This window comes from Mustela putorius, unplaced genomic scaffold, assembly GCF_011764305.1.
Source record: "Mustela putorius furo isolate JIRA1106 unplaced genomic scaffold, ASM1176430v1.1 tig00004041_pilon_pilon_pilon, whole genome shotgun sequence".
Taxonomy (NCBI): Eukaryota; Metazoa; Chordata; class Mammalia; order Carnivora; family Mustelidae; genus Mustela; species Mustela putorius.
Window position 1 is genome coordinate 192,109 of NW_025422176.1, and position 22,560 is coordinate 214,668.

The window sequence follows — 22,560 nt, forward strand, 5'->3', positions numbered from 1 at the left end:
GAGGCTTAACCCACTGAGCCACTCAGGTGCCCCTTGTTGTTGTTGTTTTTTAAAGATTTTATTTATTTGAGAGAGAGAGAGATCACGATAAGGGAGGAAGGGTAGAGGGAAAAGCAGACTCCCCACTGAGCAGGGAGCCTGATGCAGGACTCGAGCTGAATTCAGCTCAGGACCCTGAGCTGAACGCAGATGCCTAACCAGCTGAGCCACCCTGGTGCCCCAAGCTGTCCTTGGCTAAGACACCACATAGGCCCCAACTTCCAATCATACCTTCTGAATTGCTGAGTTTCTCCTGCCTGTGTGCATGCTGCCCAGGTTAATATATTCTGTTTTTCCCTTGTTAATCTGTCTTTGTCAGTTTTATTTGCCCAGTTGGAGAAATCTAGGAGGATAGAGAAAAAGGTTGTTGGTTTTTTTTTTTTTCTTCCCTAAGTAGTTATTTGATTATTTTAACATTTCATTAAAAAGTGCTAACTTGGGATGCCTGGGTGGCTCAGTTGGTTGGGCGACTGCCTTCAGCTCAGGTCATGATCCCGGCGTCCTGGGATTGAGTCCCGCATCGGGCTCCCAGCTCCACGGGTGTCTGCTTCTCCTTCTGACCTTCTCCTCTCTCATGCTCTCTCTCACTGCCTCTCTCTCTTAAATAAATAAATAAAATCTTTTTTTTTTTTATTTTTTTTTTATTTTTTTTTTTTTAAAGATTTTATTTATTTATTTGACAGACAGAGATCACAAGTAGGCAGAGAGGCAGGCAGAGAGAGAGAGGAGGAGAGGAAGCAGGCTCCCTGTAGAGCAGAGAGCCCGATGCGGGGCTCGATCCCAGGACCCTGGGATCATGACCTGAGCCGAAAGCAGCGGCTTTAACCCACTGAGCCACCCAGGCGCCCCAAATAAATAAAATCTTAAAAAAAAAAAAAAAAATCAGATGCTTAGTCCACTGAGCCACCCAGTCCCCCTTAAGTTTTCTTTTTTTAAATATACTTTTAAATGTGTTAGGTAGAGGGGCGCCTGGGTGACTCAGTGGGTTAAGCCTCTAACTTCAGCTCAGGTCATGATCCCAGGGTCCTGGGATCGAGCCCCGCGTCGGGCTCTCTGCGTGGTGGGAAGCCTGCTTCCTCCTCTCTCTCTCTGCCTGCCTCTCTGCCTACTTGTGATCTCTATCGAATAAATAAATTAAAAATCTTAAAAAAAAGTCTTAAAAAATGTTAGATAGACATTATCGTGATCATTTCACAGTATATGCAAAAGTCCAGTCGTTTATGTTGTATCATGAAACTCACATACGCCAATAATACATATGATTTTAAGTAACTTGGTAAAATACATATAAAGGAGATAATGGTTTAGGTGCTATGCAGGTAAGGGGAAATGGTGAAGTTCCCCTACGTTGTTGGGATACAACAGAGACTGAGGTTCAGGACGCACTAGTACATTCCACCCTCTCTGATTTACAAATGAAGAAATGACTCCCAGGGACATGAGTTACCGGTGCTTATAAAATTAGTGGCGTAGCTAGGGCCGGAACTCTGCGGCCCCTGTTACCCCGCTCTCCCCGTGGCAAGTGCTAGACATACACATTCAAGTTATCGTTGGTGACTATTACTAACAACAGCACACTGTCTACAACAGTTATCACATGCCAGACATGGTTCCAAGCGTGTTACATATATTGTTATTCGTGCCTCGCGATAACCCTATGAAGTGGGTTACTATTATCCCCATTTTACAGATGAGAAAGCTGAGACAAAGAGCCCAAAACACACAGGTAGTAAGAGGTGGAACCAGGAGTTGAACACAGGCAGGTCAACCTCAGAAGCTGTCTTCTTAGTCATTGCAGTCCAGTCCCTCTCAAATAAGAAGGCAGTATTCCCTACAGACACTAGATACTTCAAATAACAGAAAGGTGGGTATTTTTATTCACTGGACTAGCAGGACCATTGCTCTGAATTCATCCTTCCTCTGGGTGAGAGGTTGGCTGGGCCAGCGCCCCTGCTGGGAGCGGCGCTATACCTGCCCGTCGCCTCCACCACCGGATGGCGTGGGGTAGGGCTGATCAGCTCAGGTCACCTCCACACAACCCTGCTGTGTACAGACGTGGATGCTTGCTGGGATCTACACGCCTTCTCCAGGCTCACGGTGTGCTTTGTGTCTAGGTATTTTCGAAAGCGATGACATCAACGCCATCATGTCTGAGAAGGAAAAGGCTTTCAACTACTCCCAGAAGGTAGGCCTTAGATGTGGAGCAAATGACTGCCCTTCTCTAGTAGTGTCTTGGGGCTGCCGTATAAAGGACCACAAACGAGGCAGCTTAAAGCAAGAGAGATCTGTCCTCTCAGTTTCGGATGCCAGAAGTCTAAACTCGAGGTGTCAGAGAGGCCGTGCTCCCTCTGAGGGCTCTGGGGAGAATCCCTCCTTACCCCTTTCAAGCTTCTGGTGCTGGCTGGTGTTTCGGTGCTGACTGGTGTTTTGGTGCTGGCTGGTGTTTTAAAAAATTGCACTGGGTTTGGGGGGTAAGAAAATAATAAATGAAACAAGATGGGATCGGGAGGGAGACAAACCAGAAGTGACTCTTAATCTCACAAAACAAACTGAGGGTTGCTGGGGGGAGGGAGGGTGGTTGGGTTATGGACATTGGGGAGGGTGTGTGCTATGGTGAGTGCTGTGAAGTGTGCAAACCTGGCGATTCACAGACCTATACCCCTGGGGATAAAAATACATTATATGTTTATAAAAAATAATTTTTAATTAAAAAAAATTGCACTGAATGCTTGTTAAAAATAGGAAGGAAGACTTTATCTGAGACCACTACAGTAGAGGAGAGAGAGGGAACTCAGCTCTGAATACAGCCAAGATAGCTAAGGATTTATAGCCAATATAGCAAAAGGGTCAGTGGACAGAAATTTACTAAGAGGAGCTTAATTAGATATTAAGGGTAGGGGGATTCTTGCCAAACAGGCTTAACGGGATTCTTTGCTAAAACTTGGTTTAGTAGGCCCAAGTCAAGGCTGAGTCAAGAAGAGTGCTCAGAGGAGACCAACTAAAGTTTAGTCAAGGACAGAGTCCTTGTCACCAGCAGTCCTTGGCATACCTTAGCGGTGGCAACACAGCTCCCAGTTCCGCCTCCACCTTTCTTTGTTTGACGGAGAGAGAGAGAGATCACGAGTAGGCAGAGAGGTAGGCAGGGGGTGGGGGGAAGCAGGCCCCCTGCTAAGCAGAGAGCCCAGTGTAGGGCTGGATCCCAGGACCCTGAGATCATGACCTGAGCCGAAGGCAGAGGCTTAACCCACTGAGCCACCCAGGCGCCCCCTCTGCCTCCACCTTCAATGGGCTCCCCTCCCCTGTGTGTGTCTGCATCTCTTCTCCTGCAGGGATCCCAGTCCTTTTGGATTAAGGGCACACCCTTCTCCAGTATAACCTCATTAACTTACATCTTCATTACATTTACAAAGACCCCGTTTCCAAGGAAGGTCACGTTCACGTGTACAGGGGTTTTGGACTACCATGCATTTTTCTGGGGGACACGACTCATCCCCTATCTGCTTCCCTCCCCATGTCTCGATCCACTGACACCCAAGGCTTTGGGTGAAACATGGGAGTTTCCTACAAGTCCATGGTTAAGGTCTGTGTGCTAGCATCCTTGCCTCCTTGGAGGTCCTTGAATGTGGGAGCTCATTCCAAAACTCATTCCTCAACTTGGGGCGTCTGTGCCTGCCGTCCCCTCGAAGGTCGCCCGTAGGTGGTTCTTTATCACTGAAGACTCACGAAAATGTTACTTCCTCAGAGAATGCTGTCGAGATGAGAGGGGTAGAAAGGAGCCAGGTTGTGTCAGGAGCCGTGAGAACAGGCATGAGGAGAGGGACATGAGAGCATTTAAGGGAGCATTGACCAAATTTATGGCGATGGAAAGCATGGGAAGGAAGAGGAAGAGGAAGGAGGAAGAATTCTGGAGTAGCTCCCAGCTCCTTGCTGGGTGACCTGGTAGACAGAGCTGCCATGGACCGAGAGAGAGATAACAGGAGAGGATCCTGTCGCGATGTGGCAGGGTGGTCCTGGGACAAAGGGGAGTCTATGGGGCTTGGGAGCTGACCAGTGGGGGTCCTTAAGACACGGGGAAACGTTAGGGGCTGGAGGTGGTTGTGGAGCAGTTCAAGCCATGGTGGTAGACCCATAGCATGAAGGGGGTCACGGTCAAGGTGGAGAGGGAGGAAGAGCCCGTGAAGGAGACTCGGCCTGACTCGGCATTTTCATTGCCGCCAACTGCAGGGCGACGTCCCCCTGCCACAGCGTGAGCCCCTGGGAGGGCAGGGCCGTAGCTTCGGGTTCACTCCCTCCACGGCCTCCGTGGCTCCTCTGTGGCTCCCCAGCCATGCCCCAGCTGCCCTCCCTGGAGGGACACTCCTTTGGGGCTTTTTTTTTTACCCTTCTCAAGTGCACCTGAGTCTGTTCCTTCATCCGACAAACATTTATAAAGTGTTAGTGGGCAGTAACGGTTCAACCCACCCTTCCTAGGACGTGATTTCCATTCAACATACAAACTTCATTTGCTTGGAGTGTCCCTGGGGCCGCTTTCAGGCAGTAGAGAAACATGTTGGCAAAAGACACCAAGTGTTAAACGTTATTCTGCCAACATCGGCTCCAGGGTATGTGGGGAGCCGATGGGCGTAGGTGGCGGGCTCTGGGTCTGAGTAGGGAAAGCTGTCTTGGAACCAGACACACCTGGGTTTGAATGGAAGGTCCTCTACATATGAGTAGTGTGGCCTTGGGCACATCCCTTAAACTCTTGGAGCTTTGAGTTCCTCATCTGTAAAACGGGGCTAACATAGCCCTTGCCCTAAAAGCAGGGTTGGCATGCCTTGTTGGCAAGAGGGTTTGAGAGCCCCGGGAATTCACTAGCTCAGTGCTTGAGGCGTCCCAGTAATACATGGGCTTATTATTAACAGGATTGATCCCTAGTGCTCACAGCCTCAGGAGACATTCTAGGGATAGAAAGGAGTTGAGGGGCGCCTGCGTGGCTCAGTGGGTTAAAGCCTCTGCCTTCGGCTCAGGTCATGATCCCGGAGTCCTGGGATCGAGCCCCGCGTTGGGTTCCCCGTTCGGTGGGGAGCCTGCTTTACCACCACCCCCCACCCCGCTCTGCCTGCCTCTCTGCCTACTTGTGATCTCTGTCTGTCAAATAAATAAATAAACCTTTAAAAAAGAAAGAAAGAAAGAGGAGTCCAGAGGCCCCAGTGGACCCAGTCTCTCCTGCTGTGTGTGTATGTGTGCGTGGGGGGGGGGTGTGTGTGTGTATGGAGGGGTGTCACCTGCTTGGAGGCACACCATGGCGGGGTGCTGCTAACCCTCCCAATCTCCCCGTGCAGTGTGCCTTACTGGTGTCTTCCCTGAAGAAACAGTCTGGAAAAGAACTGGAAAGCGCAGTTCTCCTGAAGGAAAAGCCGAAGTTATTCAAGCAAAGAAGTCAGCCCAAGAAAGTCTTTTCCTCCAAACCCGCCGCTGCCTCAGTGGCCAGAATGGTTTGACTCCCCTCCCTAATTACACACAGAGGACTTTGTTGCCACCTTGTCTCCTGGTCTTTCCTAGATTTTGAAATTTTGTAATTTTGGCCCCCAAACCCCAAGCCCAGCAGGGGTGGAGGCAGGGTGTTCGGGGGTGAGTGTCCCCAGAGTACCTCCAGCCCTGACCTTATGGGGGAGGAGCTCCTCTGGGGGACCTGCTTCTCGGCCCTGGGGGCATCTCTGGCCTCTTTGCCATCCACCTTTGACTCTGCCTGGCTGTCTCAGCTTTGCCCCCTGGCCGGTAGTCGGGACTCCGTGGAATTGGCACTCACGGAGACATCTGACGGCTGTAAGGCAGGAGGGCTTATCCAGAAGGAGGTTTCGGGGGCAAAGGCTATGTAGTGGGCTCCTGCTGCCTAAGGCTTGGCAGGGCCTCGTAGGACCCTGAAGGTGGGCCCATGCTGGCTCCGGCCTTATTCCCATGACAGCCTGTCACATCTGTCCTGCGTAAAATGTCCACCGCACTGCAGAAATCAGAGGGACCTCAGAGGACCCCGACTCCAGTGCTTGGAAGCCGACAGGCAGATATCCGGAGCCCTTCAGCACGTCACTGACCCACAGGCCCTTGTGAACACAGTGCGTCTGCAGGAAGAGGGAATCCGTCCGGATCCCGTGTAGCTTACCGCCCGTCTCATTCAAAGAACTCTTCCAGGTCCCAGGAGCCAGCCCTGAGGCAAATTCTGGGATGAAACCCGAGAGTCTTGGGGGCTGCCTCCTGAGCTGGTTCAGCAGGAAGAGGCTCAGGCCATACCAAGGCCTCCAAAAAGCCGCCTGGATACAGGACTGGGGGCTCCCTTAGGGGGGCAGCAACCAGGCCTTTTCCACAACAGCTCGCCCAGCCATGTGAGCTGGTCCAGGGCCCCGGGTGATTTTGTTCAACCATCATCACTTTTCCCTTGTGCCCAGGGAGGAAGAACTCCTCCCCTTAGAACGGGCTTGCCCAATAGGCCACAGAACTTACCTGAGTGGTTATTTATTATGCTGGAGGCCCCGAAATCCTGGTCCAGCGGGAAGAAGGGCAGGTACCTGAAGATAATTCTGGCAAATCCCACGGCCATCCTAGCATGCCTCCCTCGCTGTTATTAAACACATACACGTGCACACACACATACGCATGAATACACATACACACACCCCCCGCACATGCATACACTTTTTTTTTTAAAGCAATGATTTTTTTTTTTGTAAGATTTTATTTATTTGACAGAGACAGAGAGAGATCACAAGTAGGCAGAGAGGCAGGCAGAGAGAGAGGGGGGAGGAAGCAGGCTCCCTGCTGAGCTGAGAGCCTGATGCGGGGCTCAATCCCAGGACCCTGGGTTCATGACCTGAGCTGAAGGCAGAGGCTTTAACCCTCTGAGCCACCCAGGCGCCCCTATACTTTTTTTTTTTTTTTAATCTCGAAACCCGCAGTCCTCCTGTACATGTGCCGCAGGAGATAGGACCAACATGTTCGAGATTCTGCTCCCAGCGGCCCCTCCCTTCCCCGGTTGAGACTGGGGTTTCATCCCAGAATTTGGGAAGTCCGGGGAAGGCAAGGTCTCTGGGCTGGCTCCTGGAACCTGGTGAGTTCTTTGAATGAGGACAGTGCCTGTGTGGACAGAGCCTCCTGGACACGCAGCCCCATGGGAGTAAGCTACACACGGTCTGGGCCTGTCACGGAGACCAGGCCACTGACGGGAAAGATCACCTGTTTTCTAGAGCCTTAAAGATGACCCTGACAGAGAGAAGAGCTCCCCCCTGCACACTCTGACTTGGCAGCCCCCCAGCGGCAGAGCAGGCGTCCCACCAGGTGAGGCCCTGTGGCCCCTGAGCTCCTGGTTGGTGGGGGGAGGGGCGGCAGACCTGGTGGAGGAGGAATGAGTTAGGAGTCACTGAAGTGATGGATGATCCTGAGTCTTGACCACGGGCCAGCCCTTCGGCTAAGATTGTCCCATCGAAAGCTTACAACAGTTCCTCCCGTGGGACAGCTCATCTCTCCGTTTCCTGTTTTACTGATAAAGACATGTAGGCCCAGAGGGGCTGTGGATAATGACCAGGGCCGGCTGGTCGTGACCGGCATCAGTATGTTTCCTAAAGTATTCAGCTCATAGCACCAAGGTCATGTATCTTATTTCCAAGGTCAGAGACCTGGCCGAATGGTCCCGAGCAGAGCGGTGGAGTCAGCAAGACCTGGGTAGAATCTTGGCTCTGCCCTGGTGGACTCTGAGCCCCTCTTACCTCGTCTGTAACCTGGGGCGCTGGGAGGCTAAAATGAGACAGGCGTCCAGAAAGCTCTTAGCACCCCGCCTGGGATACATCGGTGCTGGGTAAATGGCCACTCCAGCTACGGCTGCTCCCGGGGAGGCCAGAAGGCTTGGGGTCGTCCCACAGGACCTCAAAGCCATCTTGGCGCCCAGTTTCGAGGGCGCAGCAGAGCTGGAATCGACAGGTCTCTAAGACAAAGCTGGACAGCGTCGCCACGTGACCCCACGAGACTGCTCCAGCCGACAGGCCTCTTGTCCCCTAGCTGCAGCCCGGCCTGTGAGAGAAGGTCCTGCAAAACAGAGGAGGAAGACCGCGCGGAGGGAAGCAGAGACCTCTCTCTCCCTTTTTTATACAGAATCGGGGAATAACGTGGGTGAGTTGGAGACTACACAGACGTCTGAACAGCTCCGTCGCCCTGTAGGAACTGTAGGGTCAGCAGGCCCCGTGGGAGGGAGACCCTCTCCAGCTGTCCCAGGACATGGGCAGCAGTGCCTACCCTCAAGCCACTCAGGTCTCCCAGCCCGGGGGAAGGGGGCATGCACATTCTTGTCACTACCGACCCCCCATCCATCAGAGGACATGTCCTGCACTCTGAGGCTGATGGGGAAATTGAGAAGGGAGCGGAGATGAGTGTCCGCAGGTCCCCACGGCTCCACCATTGATTACTGCGAAATGGTACAAATTCTAGTAACGATTCACGGAGGTGTGGAGAGGGGAGGCTACCGTCTGCTTCCCCCGACAGTCTCCCTTCTACCCTTCAGCAAATTGCCCCTAAGGAATGTTCCAGCTGACTTGATGGACAGAGAAATTAATAAGCAAAGGGAAGCCAAAGTGGGAAGAGGAGGAGGAGGGGAGTGGGGGGAGGGGCAGCATACAGGATAACCCCCCCCGTTTCTCCTAGGCTTCGTATACAAGAAGTACCCTCAAGGAAGGGGCATACGAAGGGTCAGCACATCCATCCAGTTGCCCAGGAAGGATACAGTTTGCTCAAGCCAAGAGGTACGAGGTCCTCAGCACCAGCACGTGTCCCTCAGGCGATAATTCCTCCCACCAACCTTCCACTTCTAGGAAGATGGACGTCCTTAGAAGTGGGGGCAAATGTGCTTCCAATGACTGCGTCATGTGGCGGGTGGGGAAAGAGTTATGTGGACCCACGTTTGAAACCTGAGCCTGCCACTTCCTAGCTGGAGGACCTTGGGCAAGTCATTTAGCTACCCTCCATCTCTGTGTCCTCATTTGTAAAAATGAAGACAGTTGTTCCTTTCTGATAGAATTGATGACTATCGAAGTATATTTTGTGTAGATCACTTAGGGGCGTCCGTCTTTTGGTTGCAAGCAACAGAAATCCCCCTTCTTGTTCCTATCCTGAAGGTAGACCGTCTTTCTCCCCACAGCCTTTCTTTAAATGTCTGAGCTTGGTTCTGACGGGGCCAATGCCAGAGCCATGCTTGATGGCGGTGATCCTGCCCATGCTTGTATCTCTCATGGAGACAAAGAGACTCAGGTTATCCTCATTGGTTTAGAGTCTGAACTTCAGGCCAATTATGGCTTTCCACTGGAATTTTGTGGGAGAGGCTTGAAATAGATCCTGGGGAACCAGGAACGTCCACCAGACTTAGAAGTAGCAGATGCTCAGTAAATTGCGTTCCCCATTCCCTGTATTTCCTGTGCCTCTCTCCCCAGTGCAGGGAAGGAATCCACAAGCCACGGATGCCTGGTGAGGACCTAAGAACCTCCCATTTTAAGCACGAGACAGATTTCAGACACAGGGTTTTAGTAGATGAATCAGACCATCATTCATTTAAGCCTCTATTACCCAAGATAATAGTTCTTTCCTTTGTTCTCAAGTGGGTAGCAAATTATGGGCTAAAAAAACTGAATATGGAAATCTCCAGATACATGGGTCCCAGCTGCACTCATCAGAAGTCAGTCCAGGGGCTGGTGGCAGCCAAATACTGCAGCATCCTGCCCAGCATAGAAATCAACGTGAGTTGTGGGTTTTGGTGCTCGTCCCCTTTCTCCCACCCCCTGCCTGTGACCAGCCACAAATGGGCCAGTGTGTTGGGGGGAACTCCATGTGCATGTCCGGGCCACGGCCTCTCTTCCTGCTTCTATCCACAAAGCGCGATGGCTCTCGGCAAATGGAAAATGCAGATCCCGTTGGAGGAAGAGTCAACCCGGGGAGGGCCCGACCCCACCCCCCAGAGCTAGACACGCTCCATAGCCTGGGAATTAGAAACAGCAGCGGAGCATAGCACAGCAGCTGACGAGCTCACAGACGTCTGTACCCCAGTTCTGCTGATGGTTCTATCAGACTGGGAGGGACTGGGGGCTTCCCTCCCCGTCTCCACCCCAGGGGTGAGGGGACGGTGTTCTCTAGTTTGTAGTTTGGAGGTCGGTTTTTTTTTTTTTTTTTTTTTTCCCTTTGTTTTGGCACTGGAACAAGGAAGTTTAGTACAAATGAAAAACAAATCCTAGGTTCTTTCTTTAGAAGACCCCATTTTCTATTTCTACCCTTGCCATTTGATATGACATTATCAACATTAGGGGAAGCTAGAAAGCCAGAAGTAGCCACCAAGTTCAAAATTATTCACCAGAAAGATTTTATGGGAGTTTTATCAAACTGTCAGTCCCCTTCTCTGTCTGTGGTCATCTTTCAGTTTCACATTTATGGGCTTCTTGTCCTACCATTAAGGGTTTTCTTTTTTTTTTTCAAAGATTTTATTTATTTATTTGACAGAGAGAAATTACAAGTACACTGAGAGGCAGGCAGAGAGAGAGAGAGAGAAGGAAGCAGGCTCCCCTGCTGAGCAGAGAGCCCGATGCGGGACTCGATCCCAGGACCCCGAGATCATGACCTGAGCCGAAGGCAGCGGCTTAACCCACTGAGCCACCCAGGCACCCCCATTAAGGGTTTTCTAATTTAAAATTTAGAGATGTTATGTTTTTTTATTATCACAGTGACCATATTTGGCACAAAACCATCATCCCAACCCCCCTTCTCCTTTTAGAATGATAAATCTGGTAGCGTGATCAAAGAAAAAAGCCTGTAAGTGAATATATAATGCCTAATAGATGTTTTAGAAATGATTAACCACAACTGACTGAACCGTTGACGGCGGTGATGGGGATCTGAGGACGTAGCTGACGGAGGGCCATCTGCCTTGGCTTGCCTTCCTCCAGGGGATAGTGAGACACATCCACTGGACGCCCAGGGAAATGGAAGCGTACATCACGGGCCTAGAGAAGGTGATGAGGCGCTACGTCCAGAGGCTGCAGTGGCTGCTGTCCGGTGAGCCTGCCTGCCGTCCTGGAGGGTGGGAGCGCCGTGAGGGGAAGCAGAAGGTCAACCCCAGGGACCCGGGCCCGCCCTTCCCAGGCCAGGCGCACAGACTGTCAGGTCAGGGGTGAGGCCAGGAGGGTCATCCTGGCACCACATGATTTCTGGGTTCCGAGGTCAGGCAAGCTGCCGGATGTCAGGGAGGAGCGTGGGTCAGAGGGCACCAGAGAGAACGCAGGCCTGTCCAGGCTCATCCCGCAAGGCCACATGCCTCACCCCTTGCCTTCCTGGATGGGACTGAAGTGCTCACCCTCAAGAGGCTCAATTCAGTATTGACTGGACCCCACAGGGGTCAGTGAATGTAGTCATGGGAGAGGGTCCCGACAGAGAAGAGTCCCCTTGTTCTTTACAAAGAGCACCAAGGCCCCTTCAGGGCAGGCAAACAGGCGGGCTGGCCCAGAAGAGCCAGGCTCCCATCCTGGAGAAGGGTGGGCTGGGGATCGAGAGATGGCCAGAAGCATCAAGTCCGAGAGGCCAGGTAGAGAGCTCGAGCTGGACAGGGGGGCGTGGAGGCTTTGGGGCCTGGATGGTTCCTGGGACAACAGGCAGAAGGAAAAGAGGAAGCCTTTTATAGAGGTCGCTAGGGAGAGGCCCTCAGGATCCTGTGCAAATTCATTGGGTCCAGTCCTCTGCAGTAGAACTTGGTAAAACAGACCATGTGCAGTGGAGTGGGGTGATGACTGCACTTCCCAAAGCCCTGGAGGGGGCTGCCAGCTCCAGGTGGAGTTGTCAGGTCAGAGGCTGACATGGGACAAAGGGGTCGCGTGCCTCTCTCCAATCCCAATGCATGTTCACTGCTGGCAAGGGTGTGAAGGCTGGTGAGGCTGCTGCTCCTTCCGCCTTCCGTGCCGTGAACGGAGTCCCCGCCTCACACACAGGTGCGCACCCCAATGCCACCTCATACTTCAAACGCCACCAACACTTCCACTTCAAAACCCAGGGCTAGTTCACGTAGTCACTCATTCCTTCAATATTCAACCAATATGGCTGCTCTCCCGTCAGGCCCTGGGGAGATGGTGGAAGGCGACACCCAACACAGCCCCTGAGCTTGTGGAGCATACGGTTTAGGAGGCTGACGTTGACCAAAGAGTCTCACAAATAAGTCTAACGTCACAAGAGTGACGCATAGAGAGGAGATGGGCGTGGTGCAGGGTGAGCCTTTAAGGGGGCGACAGGCCTGGACGGGAAAATCATGGAGGGCTTTCCTGAGGCGGTGATATTTCAGCCAAGATCTGAAGAATGAGTAGATGTTAACTGGGCAAAGAGAGGAAAGATAGGCATGTCTGGGGTGCTAGGGAGGCAGTCAGTGAGGCGATGCTGAACACAAAGACTAAAAGGAAGCCAATGTGAGGGACGCCTAGTGGCTCCATTGGTTAAGCATCAGACTCTTGATTTCGGCTCAGGTCATGATCTCAGGGTGGTGAGATCGAGCCTCACATTGGGCTCCATGCTCAGTGAGGAGTCGGCTTGAGAATCAATGTCTCCCTTTCCCTTTGCCCCTCTCCCTGCTTACACATACACTCTCTCTAAATAAATTAAAAAAAAAAAAAAAAAAAAAAAAAAAAGGAAGCCTGTGTAGCTGAGAGTGAGGGAAAGTTAGGGTGAGACCATCCCAGATCGACGAGGCCATGCCCAGACTTAGTCTTTTGTCCTAAGAGCAGTTGGAAGCCACTGAACGTTGTGAGTCAGGGGAAAGTGATCAAGTCAACATGGGCAGTGATCCTGCTGCGGAACTGTGGAGGGGGTGGAGTGGAATCAGCTAAGCTCACAGCAGGACAGCTGAAGGAAGGCGGAAGACTGGGACCCGCTGGAAGAACTGGGGATGACGGAGATGGATGACAGAGGCAGAATCAGAGAGATTGTGGAGGCAGAAACCACAGGGCTTGAGGACTGGCTCTGTGTTTCCACCGTCCAGCTCCTCCAGGGGGGGATGTGGTTGGAGGTCCCTCGGATGGCTGGCTGGCCGGCCATGCTCACGGAATGTCTCCCATGCCTCCGGATGGCTCCCTCTTGTCCTCATGCTGACATGAGGGTTGCCAGAGAACAGCCCAGAGGAGTCGAGGCAGATTCCTGGGCTGGGGTCCAGCCAGCTCTGTCCACCTTTTCCTGGAGAGCCATCTTTTCTGTGGCAGTTTTTCCATTGTTTCCACTGCTGCCTCCAATGAGGTCCCTGACGTGTGACCGGAGAAGACAGCATGCATTGTCAGCTGTCCCTCTGGCTTTCCCCTGGGTGACCTTCCTTATTTCGCCCTAGGGCCAGGAGGGTAGGGCTAGCAGCTGCCTGACTGAAGTGTGGGTCAGAGGATGTGGGTATGAGTGTCAGCCCTCACCACTGGTCTGTGTGACCCCTGGCCAGCCACTGGTCCTGTCTTTCCCCTTGGGATGAATCCCAAGTCCTTCCACCATGTCACCAGCTTCACTTCTTGTCCCTCTCCCCGCGAGTCTTTCTATCCCAGTGGTCCTGATTGCCTGCATGGGCTTTCTCTCGGTCCTGGGGCGCGCCGTGCTCTCCTCCCCGTCTCCGGCTCAGGCTTTCCCAGGCTGCTCCCTCCACACCTCCGCCTCTTTCCTCCGCTCGCTACCACTCCAGCTGCAGGGGTAGCTCACCCACGGAATTCAGATCCTCCCCAGGATGTGCTCCGGACACTGTCCGAAGCCGTAACTGTGGATCTCACATGTGTCTTCCTTGCCTCACTCTGAGCTCCATGAGGGCACAGCGCCAGGCTCTGCTGATTGCCGTTGACCTGCTAAGGGACTCCACGCTCTGTAACATCTTTTCTAGCTCCAAATGACACTACTTTGTTCCATCGCTTAATGGTAGTAATGAGGAAACTCAAGGCCAGAGCAATTTTTTTTTTAAAGATTTTTTATTTGAGAGAGAGAGAGAGAGCATGGGCAGGAGGGAGGAGCGGAGGGAGAGGCAGAAGCAGACTCCAGCTGAGCAGGGAGCCCAACGTGGGGCTCGCTCCCAGCACCCTGAGATCATGACCCAAGCTGAAGGCAGACGCTCAACCAACTGAGCCTCCCAGGCACCCCAAGGCCAGAGCAATTATAACCACTTGTGCAAGTGATCACAGCTCACAGGCAAAGCCAGAGCTAAAACCTTGACCTCCCAAAGCCCACACCACTGCCGAGCTCTGCCCTGGACAACTGACAGCCCCCCCCAGCACCACCACCAAGGCCATCTCCCAGTGGGCTGACATCTGATCGGTGATCAGTCAGGCAACAGGCCTATTTGGCAGACTTGGTATTTGACAGCTGCTATGAGAAAAACCACCCCGGGGAGGCGGAGAGGGGGCGACCCCTCACCCCTTCCCTGCCTCTGCCCCATCTCGGAGCAGGGAGCCGCCGACTGTTTGGTGCCGTATTGGAGAGCCGAGTGTGCATCCTGGTGGACACGTCGGGGTCTGTGGGCCCTGCCCTGCAGCAGGTGAAGACGGAGCTGATCCTGCTGATTTGGGAGCAGCTGCGGAAGCACTGTGACAGGTGAGAAGCAGGGGCGCGAGCGGGGGTAGGGGGGGAGTTCGTGGGGGCTTCCCTCTTCACCCTAAACGAGTCCTGGAGGCTTAGCTTGTTTGAGCAGTAAAGAACACCACACCCTGTTGCAGAGGTAAAGCAGCTGTTAGAAATCCATCTCGAGCCCGGGGACCATTGCAAGCAGAGCCAAGGAACCACCAGGCGGCCTTGAATTGTGGATTTCAGCTGAACTTGATTTTTTTTTTTTTTTAAGATTTTATGTATTTATCAGAGAGAGGGAGGGAGAGAGAGTGAGCACAGGCAGACAGAATGGCAGGCAGAGGCAGAGGGAGAAGGGGGGCCTGACGCTGTCCTCGGGGTTCCTTCAGCCAGCCATCTTCTAGCAACTCCCTTTCACCGCCTCTCTGCACCCCCCCTCCCCGCCTCCCCAGCTTCAACCTGCTCAGCTTTGCGGAGGACCTGCGACTGTGGCGGGACACTCTCGTGGAGACCACCGACGCGGCATGCCACGAGGCCATGCAGTGGGTGACCCGCCTGGGCGCTCAGGGCGGCACCTCCATCCTGCAAGCGTTACTGGCAAGTCCTCCCACGGAGCCCAACCCAGCAGCCGACCAGAAATACCCTCACGCCCTATACGGATACAGCCTGAGGCTTTCAAATTACAAAGAGCAGTTTGAGATCGAATAAGTGTTACCTTGTTTCCTCTTCGGAACAGCCAAGGAAGAAGAAGAAAGGGATTCTTGTTCTCATTCTATAGATGAAGACACAGAGGCTCAGAGAGGTTAAGGGACTCGCTGGGGTTAACCAGCCAGGAAGTGGGCTGTGCTCTTTCTCCTAAACCTTGACAGCCCCTTGGTCTGAAACATTGGGGTGGGGAGGGATGTGCTCTCGCTCTTCACGGACAAGGCAGTGGGATCCAATCAGACACGCAGCAGGCAGCTGGTTTGGGCCCTTCCCGGTGAGCACCTGTCCCTGAGCCAGACCATCTGTTTGTGCGCACTCTTTCAGAAAGCTTTCAGTTTTCCTGATGTGGAAGGATTGTACCTCCTGACTGACGGGAAGCCAGATACAAGCTGCAGCCTTATTCTAAGCGAAGTCCAAAGACTCAAGGAGCAAAGAGATGTGAAAATCCACACCATTTCCCTGAACCGCTCAGGCAGGTAGGCAGGAAGGAGCCAGGTCCGAGCTGTGTTCCTCTCGGGAACACAGGGCTGCGTGTGTGAGGGCCAAGGTCGGAGCAACTTGCCCCATCCAGGGCCTCCCCTTAGACCCTGATCTCTCCTCACCCAACCCGTAAGTGAGAAAGGAGAAGGGCCCTGGCAGGTGCTACCCCAGAGTAAAGCCCTCTGTCCGCATCCGAGAACCCATCTCCTGACTCCCTCCAGCCTGGAAGCGGACACGCACCAATTCCCACGGGCACGCCCGGTCTTCTCCATCCTGATCTTTCTCAGGAGCCCCCTAGTGAATGCTGAGGGGCAAAGAGCTCAAAGTAGCATCGTGATGGTTGTTTTTATAAACCATCACTGTAGAGGAACATGGGTTAGACCAGAGAGATTCTGCTTCTTTGGAAAAAGACTTTAATGTCACTGGCAAAACTGTGTTGACTTGGGTGCGTGTTTGAGCTCTGTCTAAACCACGTGCTCCATGAAGGTCACACCCGTGTCCCCACCAGGCCTAACCCGTAGGAGCAGGCACCAGCTAGATTAAGGACCGTGTGCCTGCTGTGTGTTTCCATGCTCACTGTTGACAGCAGTCAGTCCACTTCCTGCGGCCACTGCCGCTGCCCAAAAACTGACAGGGGCTGGACCTGTGATGCTGACTGTTCTCAAGGGCAGAGCGTCCAGGCCCGAGGCTGACCCCAGACTTGAGCTCCCCACAGTCTGGAGGCACCACAGGGAATTTGCCTGGCTTTCGCCAGCTTGGTCCCAGCCCCTCTGTTCTCCCGACTAGGACAGCAGCTGACTTCCTGAGAAACCTGGCCGCCCTCACTGGGGGCCGCTACCACTGCCCCGTTGACGAGGACACACTCCTCAGAATCCACGGCCTATTGACCAAGGGTTTCGTGGACGAAAGGGTAGGTTTGCGGAGCCACGAAGCCGAGTCTGTTCAAATGTCTCAATATAATGTCCACAGAGGTGGGTTTCTTTCCCCCACGTCCCTTAACTGGAAAGATCTCCACTTCTCTTGTGAGACCAGGAACTACTGGCTCGAAGGGGTTCTGCCTCTAGGCTGGCTCTCCTCAGGGTGGAAAGAAGCAGGGCGTGGAGGTTTGTTTAATAACAGAGCAGTTCTGGGGTGCCTGAGTGGCTCAGTCAGTTGGGCTGAATCTCTATTCTGGCTCAGATCATGATCCCGGGATCCCTTGATTGAGCCCCGTATCGGGCTCCCGGAGCCTGCTTCTCTCTCTCCCTCTCCCATTGCTTGTGTTCCTCTCTTGCTGTGTCTCTCTCTGTCAAATAAATAAAATCTTTAAAAAATAAAATAAATTAATTAAATCTTTAAAAAAATAACAGAACAGTTCACGTTCACTGAGCATTTACTTTGTGCACAGTCATTGCTTTAGAGAGGCTACCCCTTTCAATCCTCTCAAACAATACTATACCCATTCAACAGATGAATAAATGGGCTCACAAGGAGTCGGAACACACCTAAGGACGTGGCAAATGGTAAAGCCAGAGCCCAGACACCCACACTGTTAACCTCTGTGCTTTGAGTCCTCCGTATTTCTGTCTCCCGGTGTTCAGGTCACTGAAACAGATCCTCAAATGATCGAAGTAGTAAATCTAGTAAAGTCACGGTTTCCATCACGCATGTGTGATAAGAGGAGACTACCCATCATTCTCTTCTGAGCAAAAAGTTATGCACATGTTTCTACCTTTTAGGAACATGGTGCTGTCAGTTATAACATTTTCAGGGCCACAAATTATCAAGTAAGACAACCAGAACTCCAGATTTCTTTTTGGTGGTTAAAGTACATCTCCCAGGACGTGACAAAATTTTTGAAGTCAGTGCTTTGCGTGACTCCTTTATTCAAGTACCTCTTCTAGGGACAAACATTACAAATAGTTCGGAAAACAGAACAAGTCAAAGTAGTAAATATTCACCCATGTCCTTACAACACAGGAAAACGAATGGACAGTATTGGGAAGGTCTTCAGATTAATGCCTCGACAAATCAGAGTCTTTTAATAGTTTCTGGATACAGAATGGGATCATTTTGCTCTCGCCGCCAAGGGCAGAACGCGGCTTCCTCTCCTCCTTACGTTCTCTTGCTGATTGTGAGAATTTGTGTCTTTAACCCTAGTCTCTAGAATTCCATTGGTTGACGTAATGAAAAAAGCATGCCTGCAAAGCTTGGTTTTACTAGAAGGAATAGGGAAAGGGAAGAACAGATTTTACCAAGTAATGGTGACGTAAGGAGCAGGTCCCACTTCTGCTGGGAAGAGAGGGGCTGACTTCAGTGACGTTCAGTGAGCATCTCGGGTTACCACTGCCCACCCATTCCCTGCACAGACCCTCACACACCTTATCTCGAAGTGTCCCATCTGCAGAATGACTGCCTTGGCAGGTGGTGAGCTCTTTGTCCCTGGAGGTATGTAAACCAAAGCCTCTGGATTTCCTGCATTGGGTAGAAGGCCACATTTGATTAACTCTAAAGTTTTTCCACTGAGATTTCAGGTTGCATCCAGTCATTTAATGGATCTAACTTCACGTTCATTTCCCCTTTCCAAGGATCCCGTGTTGCCACCGTTTGAAGGAGATGATTTAAGGAGATTGGCCCAGGAGATCACCAAGGCCAGAAGATTCCTCTGGAAGGCCCAGTCCTTCAGGTATACCCTTCAAGCAGCCCCTCCCATCTGCCTTGTGGCTCTGGGCCACCCAGACCCCGGGGGCCTCCTCGAGACCAGATGCCCCTTGGTTATGGGAGCCTTCCTCCAAGAGCTCCTGCCCTGCTTCTCCCCACCAGGCCCAGAAATCTGGGCATCAAGAAGGCCATCTTGCTTCCTCTCCTGTCCACTAGGTCCCAACTCCAGAAGAAAAACAACAAAGAACCAAATGTTACTCCTCTTTAGACAAGTGTTCTCAGGTAAGAGGAGATGATCGCCTCTCCGTCTTGCATATCCTCCAAGGGCCACACAGCATGTCCTGTTTCATAGTAATGGCTATGGGGGAAGGGGACTAGAAATGATTCCTCTATACAGAAACACCAGCCTACAAATACTCACTCACCGAGCATACATTGGCCCTGGGAAAGCTGTAACCCAGTGTTCGTGCCTAGGAAACAGGATCCCAGGCTCCAGGGCTCCCGGGAAGCTGAGGGAAGGAAAGCTCTGTCATCCTGGGTCCACCCTAATTTTCCTGCCCTGTCCCCAACACCCCCTACACTCCAGCCACAGAACTGTCACTCCCTGGGAAGCTCTGCATCACGCCCTGCCTGGAACACCCTCTCCCCACCCTCTGCCCGGTGACTCCTGCTCATCAGTGAAGATACAGCTCCAATGGCATCAGCTCCACTGTGAAGAGGCCCCTGAGACCCACCAAGAGCTGGGACCCTCCTGCCTTCCTTCCATTGTGTCCTGGCCAGACAACCCTTTTCATAGCCATGACACTGACCACTTATTACACCCAGCACTCCGTGGCATGCTTCCTTGCTTCCCTGCCCACTTTTCTTGACTGTGTGCTTCCAGGATGAGGCTGGTGGGTTAAAGTGGGTTAAAGCCTCTGCCTATAACCATCTCTAGGTCCCCAGGACCTGCCACGGGGCTGATGGAGTAAACTGTGAGCATCCTGCTTGGTTGTGGAAGCTCAGCTCTAGAAACCAGCCAGAGCGTGAACCCCTCACTCTGTGCTTCCAACCACCCTGGTCCATGGTGAGGGGAGGTGCAGATTCAGCCTCAGCCCATCTTGGGAAAAGAAACAAGTGGGGCTTCCCACCTGCCCCCTTACCTGTTCAACCGAACTGGATTGCAGGTCTGCTCTGGAGCCAAGTGCAGAGAGAGAGAGAGAGAGAGAGAGAGCTCTGCTCAAGCAGGTGAAAACCAGGCTGCGTCTGCTGGGCCCAGCCCTGCTGTGTACATATGAAGCGAATATATCATGTATTATGTGGTCTGGGGTCACTCCTGAGACGAAAAAAATGGCTTGAATTTAATTAAATGATAACCCAAATGAGTCTTAAGCTGAAGTGATGATTGGTTCGTCTATGTGTGTGTGTGTTTATACATTTTTGGTGATATAAAATTTTATTAAAAGATTCCTATGAGGGACACCTGGGTGGCTCAGTGGGTTAAAGCCTCTGCCTTCAGCTCAGGTCATGATCCCAGGGTCCTGGGATCGAGCCCCACATCGGGCTCTCTGCTCGGCAGGGAGCCTGCTTCCTCCTCTCTCTCTCTCTGCTTGCCTCTCTGCCTACTTATGATCTCTGTCTGTCAAATAAATAAATAAAATCTTAAAAAAAAAAAGATTCCTATGAGGGAAAAAAAAAAAAGATTCCTATGCAGGGGTGTCTGGGTGGCTCAGTCAGTTAGGCCTCTGCCTTCGGCTGGGGTCATGATCTCCGGGTCCTGAGATCAAGCCTGGCATCGGCCTCTCTGCTTGGTGGGGAGCCTGCTTCCCCCTCTCTCTCTGCCTGCCTCTCTGCCTACTTGTGATCTCTCTGTCTCTGTCAAATAAATAAACAAAATCTTTAAAAATAAATAAAAATAAAAAAGATTTCTAGGAGACTATTCATAAGAACCAAACATTTTTCATATTTTTTCATAAAAACCCCAAATTGGAAACAACCTCGATGTCCATCACTGGTAGAACGGACAAATACATTGTGATATATCTGTACGGGTGTACATTTCTACACCACAATTTAAAAAATGTGAAATATTTAGGATATTTGTCTTTTTCATTCAACAAGATGCCTCAATCTTATGAACAATGTCAGGCTGGCAAAAGAAGAGTACACAGTGTGCAATTCCATTTACATCCTGTTCAAGAACAGGCAAAACTCTCGGCAATAGAAGTCAGAATAGTAGTTAGCCTGCCGTCAGAGGCATAGGGGGGACATCTGGGGTGCAGGAAATGTTCTAGATCTTCAAGAAGGAAGTATAAATTCATCAGTTATTTAAAACAAATGAAGCCAAGCATGGTTCACTGAGGCTTGTCAAGTCACAGCTTTGGCGGGTCTCCTTGCTGGGCCCAGGGAGGCAGCAGTGACCACAGCCCCTGCCTCAGTGGATCTCAGTCTGGTCACTGCCTCGGGTGCCGCCCTTCCGTGTCACCTCTACAGACACAGGGAAAATGGCCTCTGGGGTTTGTCTTGCTTTGCTGATGTTGTCATGGCAAAGTACCACACACCGACTGGCATGAAACACCAGGAACGGACCGTCTCCAGTTGAAGAGGCTGAAGTCAAGGTCCGGCCAGGCCCCCGCGCCCTCCGAAGGCCCTCGGTTGGGTCTGTGACAGGCCTCCCTCCTGGCTTCTCGGGCTTCCTTGCCTTGTGGCAGCGTCACTCCGATCGTCGTGTGATGCGCTCCCTGTGTGCACGTCTGTGCCCGCATTTCCAGCTTCCACGAGGACATGTCCTATTGGACTAGGCCCTGCTCTCTATGACCTTTTTTTTTTTCCTGCAGATCACAGGACTTTATTAAGAGGCACTCAGCGGATATCCGGCGATCTGTTTATGACCCTGTTTTTAATCCCATCTGCAGTGCCTGTTTCCAAGGTCACACTCTGAGGTACGGGGAGGGGGTGGGGGTAGGATTTCAACACGTTAATTTGGTGGGGGTGGGGCAGGTACACAATTCAACATAACTACTGTGTTGTAAACAGAGGGGAAGGGGGAAAGAAACATTGTTTCTTGGGGTTCTAGGACCCCTGTGCGGCAGGATAGGCCTGGCCTGCAGGGGCTTTGCGTCCTCTCCCCACCAGCAGCTAGGCCCCCTGCACCCCCTCTCTGTTTGACCAGCCTCAGTTTCCCCTCCGTGAGAGCCTGCGGCCGCCGTGCCGCACAACGCACCTGTTCACGCGCCGCGAGCTGGAGGCGGGGCGGGGCGGCGCGGGGCGGGCACGGGGCGGGCACGGGGCGGTCCCGGATCCCAGCCCCGCCCCGCCCCGCCCCGCCCGGCTCCGCCCCGGGAGGCGGCCGCCCCGCTGCGCGCGGGCTCGGCGCGGAGACGGTGGGCGCAGCGCCGCGAGCACGCAGCGCCGCGGGAGCCTGGCCGGGTGAGTGCCGCGGGGGCTGCGGGAGCCGCGGAGGCAGGGGGCGCGGCGGGCGGGGCGTCCGCAGAGGACACGCCGGGAGCTGCGGGGCCGGGCTGCTCTCTGAGTGCAGAGCACCCTCTCCGGCCCGTCCCCACGAGGCAGTATGGACAGGGTAGGTCCCTGACGCCCCTTCCCCAGTTCCTTTCACCAAACCCCACTTTGGGTCCCCAGTGACCTGGATCCAGGCCGACCCATTTATTGAGATGCCATCAAAGTTCGTGAATGTTCTCTGAGCCCCAGTTTCCAGCTCTGGGTGATGGGAACAGTAGCCTCCAGTGCCCAGGACTACCAGGAGAATACAGTGCCGTCGCGGCTGGGGTCAGCCCGGGGGTCCCAGGTGCAGAAGAGCTCTTAGCAGTCAGCAGCGGCTTCGACCTGCGGGCGCCGGCACTGCTCCCGGTGCGGCAGTGAACGAGGCCCTCCAGGAGCAGGCGTGCCGGTGGTTCGCCAAGGGCTCTGGCATCTGGGCTTTCGCGACCACCCCGTGAGGCGGAGGGAGCAGCCAGGATTGTTTGGGTCCATGTTACAGCTGTGGACATCGAGGTGCAGTGAGGTTTTAAGGCTTTTGCCTAAGGGCACAAGCCACGGATGCCCGGTGAGGACCTAAGAACCTCCCATTTTAAGCACGAGACAGATTTCAAACACAGGGTTTTAGTAGATGAATCAGACCATCATTCATTTAAGCCTCTA

At 52.8% G+C, this 22,560-nt stretch overlaps 1 protein-coding gene across 7 annotated transcripts in view; it reads left to right on the forward strand.

The window, feature by feature from the left end:
- VWA3A (von Willebrand factor A domain containing 3A) overlaps positions 1 to 21,668 on the forward strand; it is a 57,345-nt gene extending 35,677 nt beyond the window's left edge. For 4 of the 7 annotated variants that reach the window (XM_013049731.2, XM_013049734.2, XM_013049732.2 and 1 more), the window contains 14 exons: positions 2,154 to 2,224; positions 5,361 to 5,513; positions 7,257 to 7,347; positions 8,065 to 8,175; positions 8,704 to 8,801; positions 9,651 to 9,788; positions 10,986 to 11,094; positions 14,484 to 14,628; positions 15,051 to 15,195; positions 15,628 to 15,779; positions 16,570 to 16,693; positions 18,351 to 18,448; positions 18,640 to 18,705; positions 19,010 to 19,794. In XM_013049731.2, the coding sequence (XP_012905185.1) occupies positions 2,154 to 2,224; positions 5,361 to 5,513; positions 7,257 to 7,347; positions 8,065 to 8,175; positions 8,704 to 8,801; positions 9,651 to 9,788; positions 10,986 to 11,094; positions 14,484 to 14,628; positions 15,051 to 15,195; positions 15,628 to 15,779; positions 16,570 to 16,693; positions 18,351 to 18,448; positions 18,640 to 18,691 (1,487 nt within the window). In that variant the 3' untranslated portion in view covers positions 18,692 to 18,705; positions 19,010 to 19,794. Of the gene's footprint in view, positions 1 to 2,153; positions 2,225 to 5,360; positions 5,514 to 7,256; positions 7,348 to 8,064; positions 8,176 to 8,703; positions 8,802 to 9,650; positions 9,789 to 10,985; positions 11,095 to 14,483; positions 14,629 to 15,050; positions 15,196 to 15,627; positions 15,780 to 16,569; positions 16,694 to 18,350; positions 18,449 to 18,639; positions 18,706 to 19,009; positions 19,795 to 21,239; positions 21,345 to 21,574 lie in introns of those variants that run through there. The other 3 variants (XR_001177447.2, XM_045072706.1, XM_013049736.2) reach the window with 3 other exon arrangements.
- Positions 21,669 to 22,560: the final 892 nt, after the last annotated feature.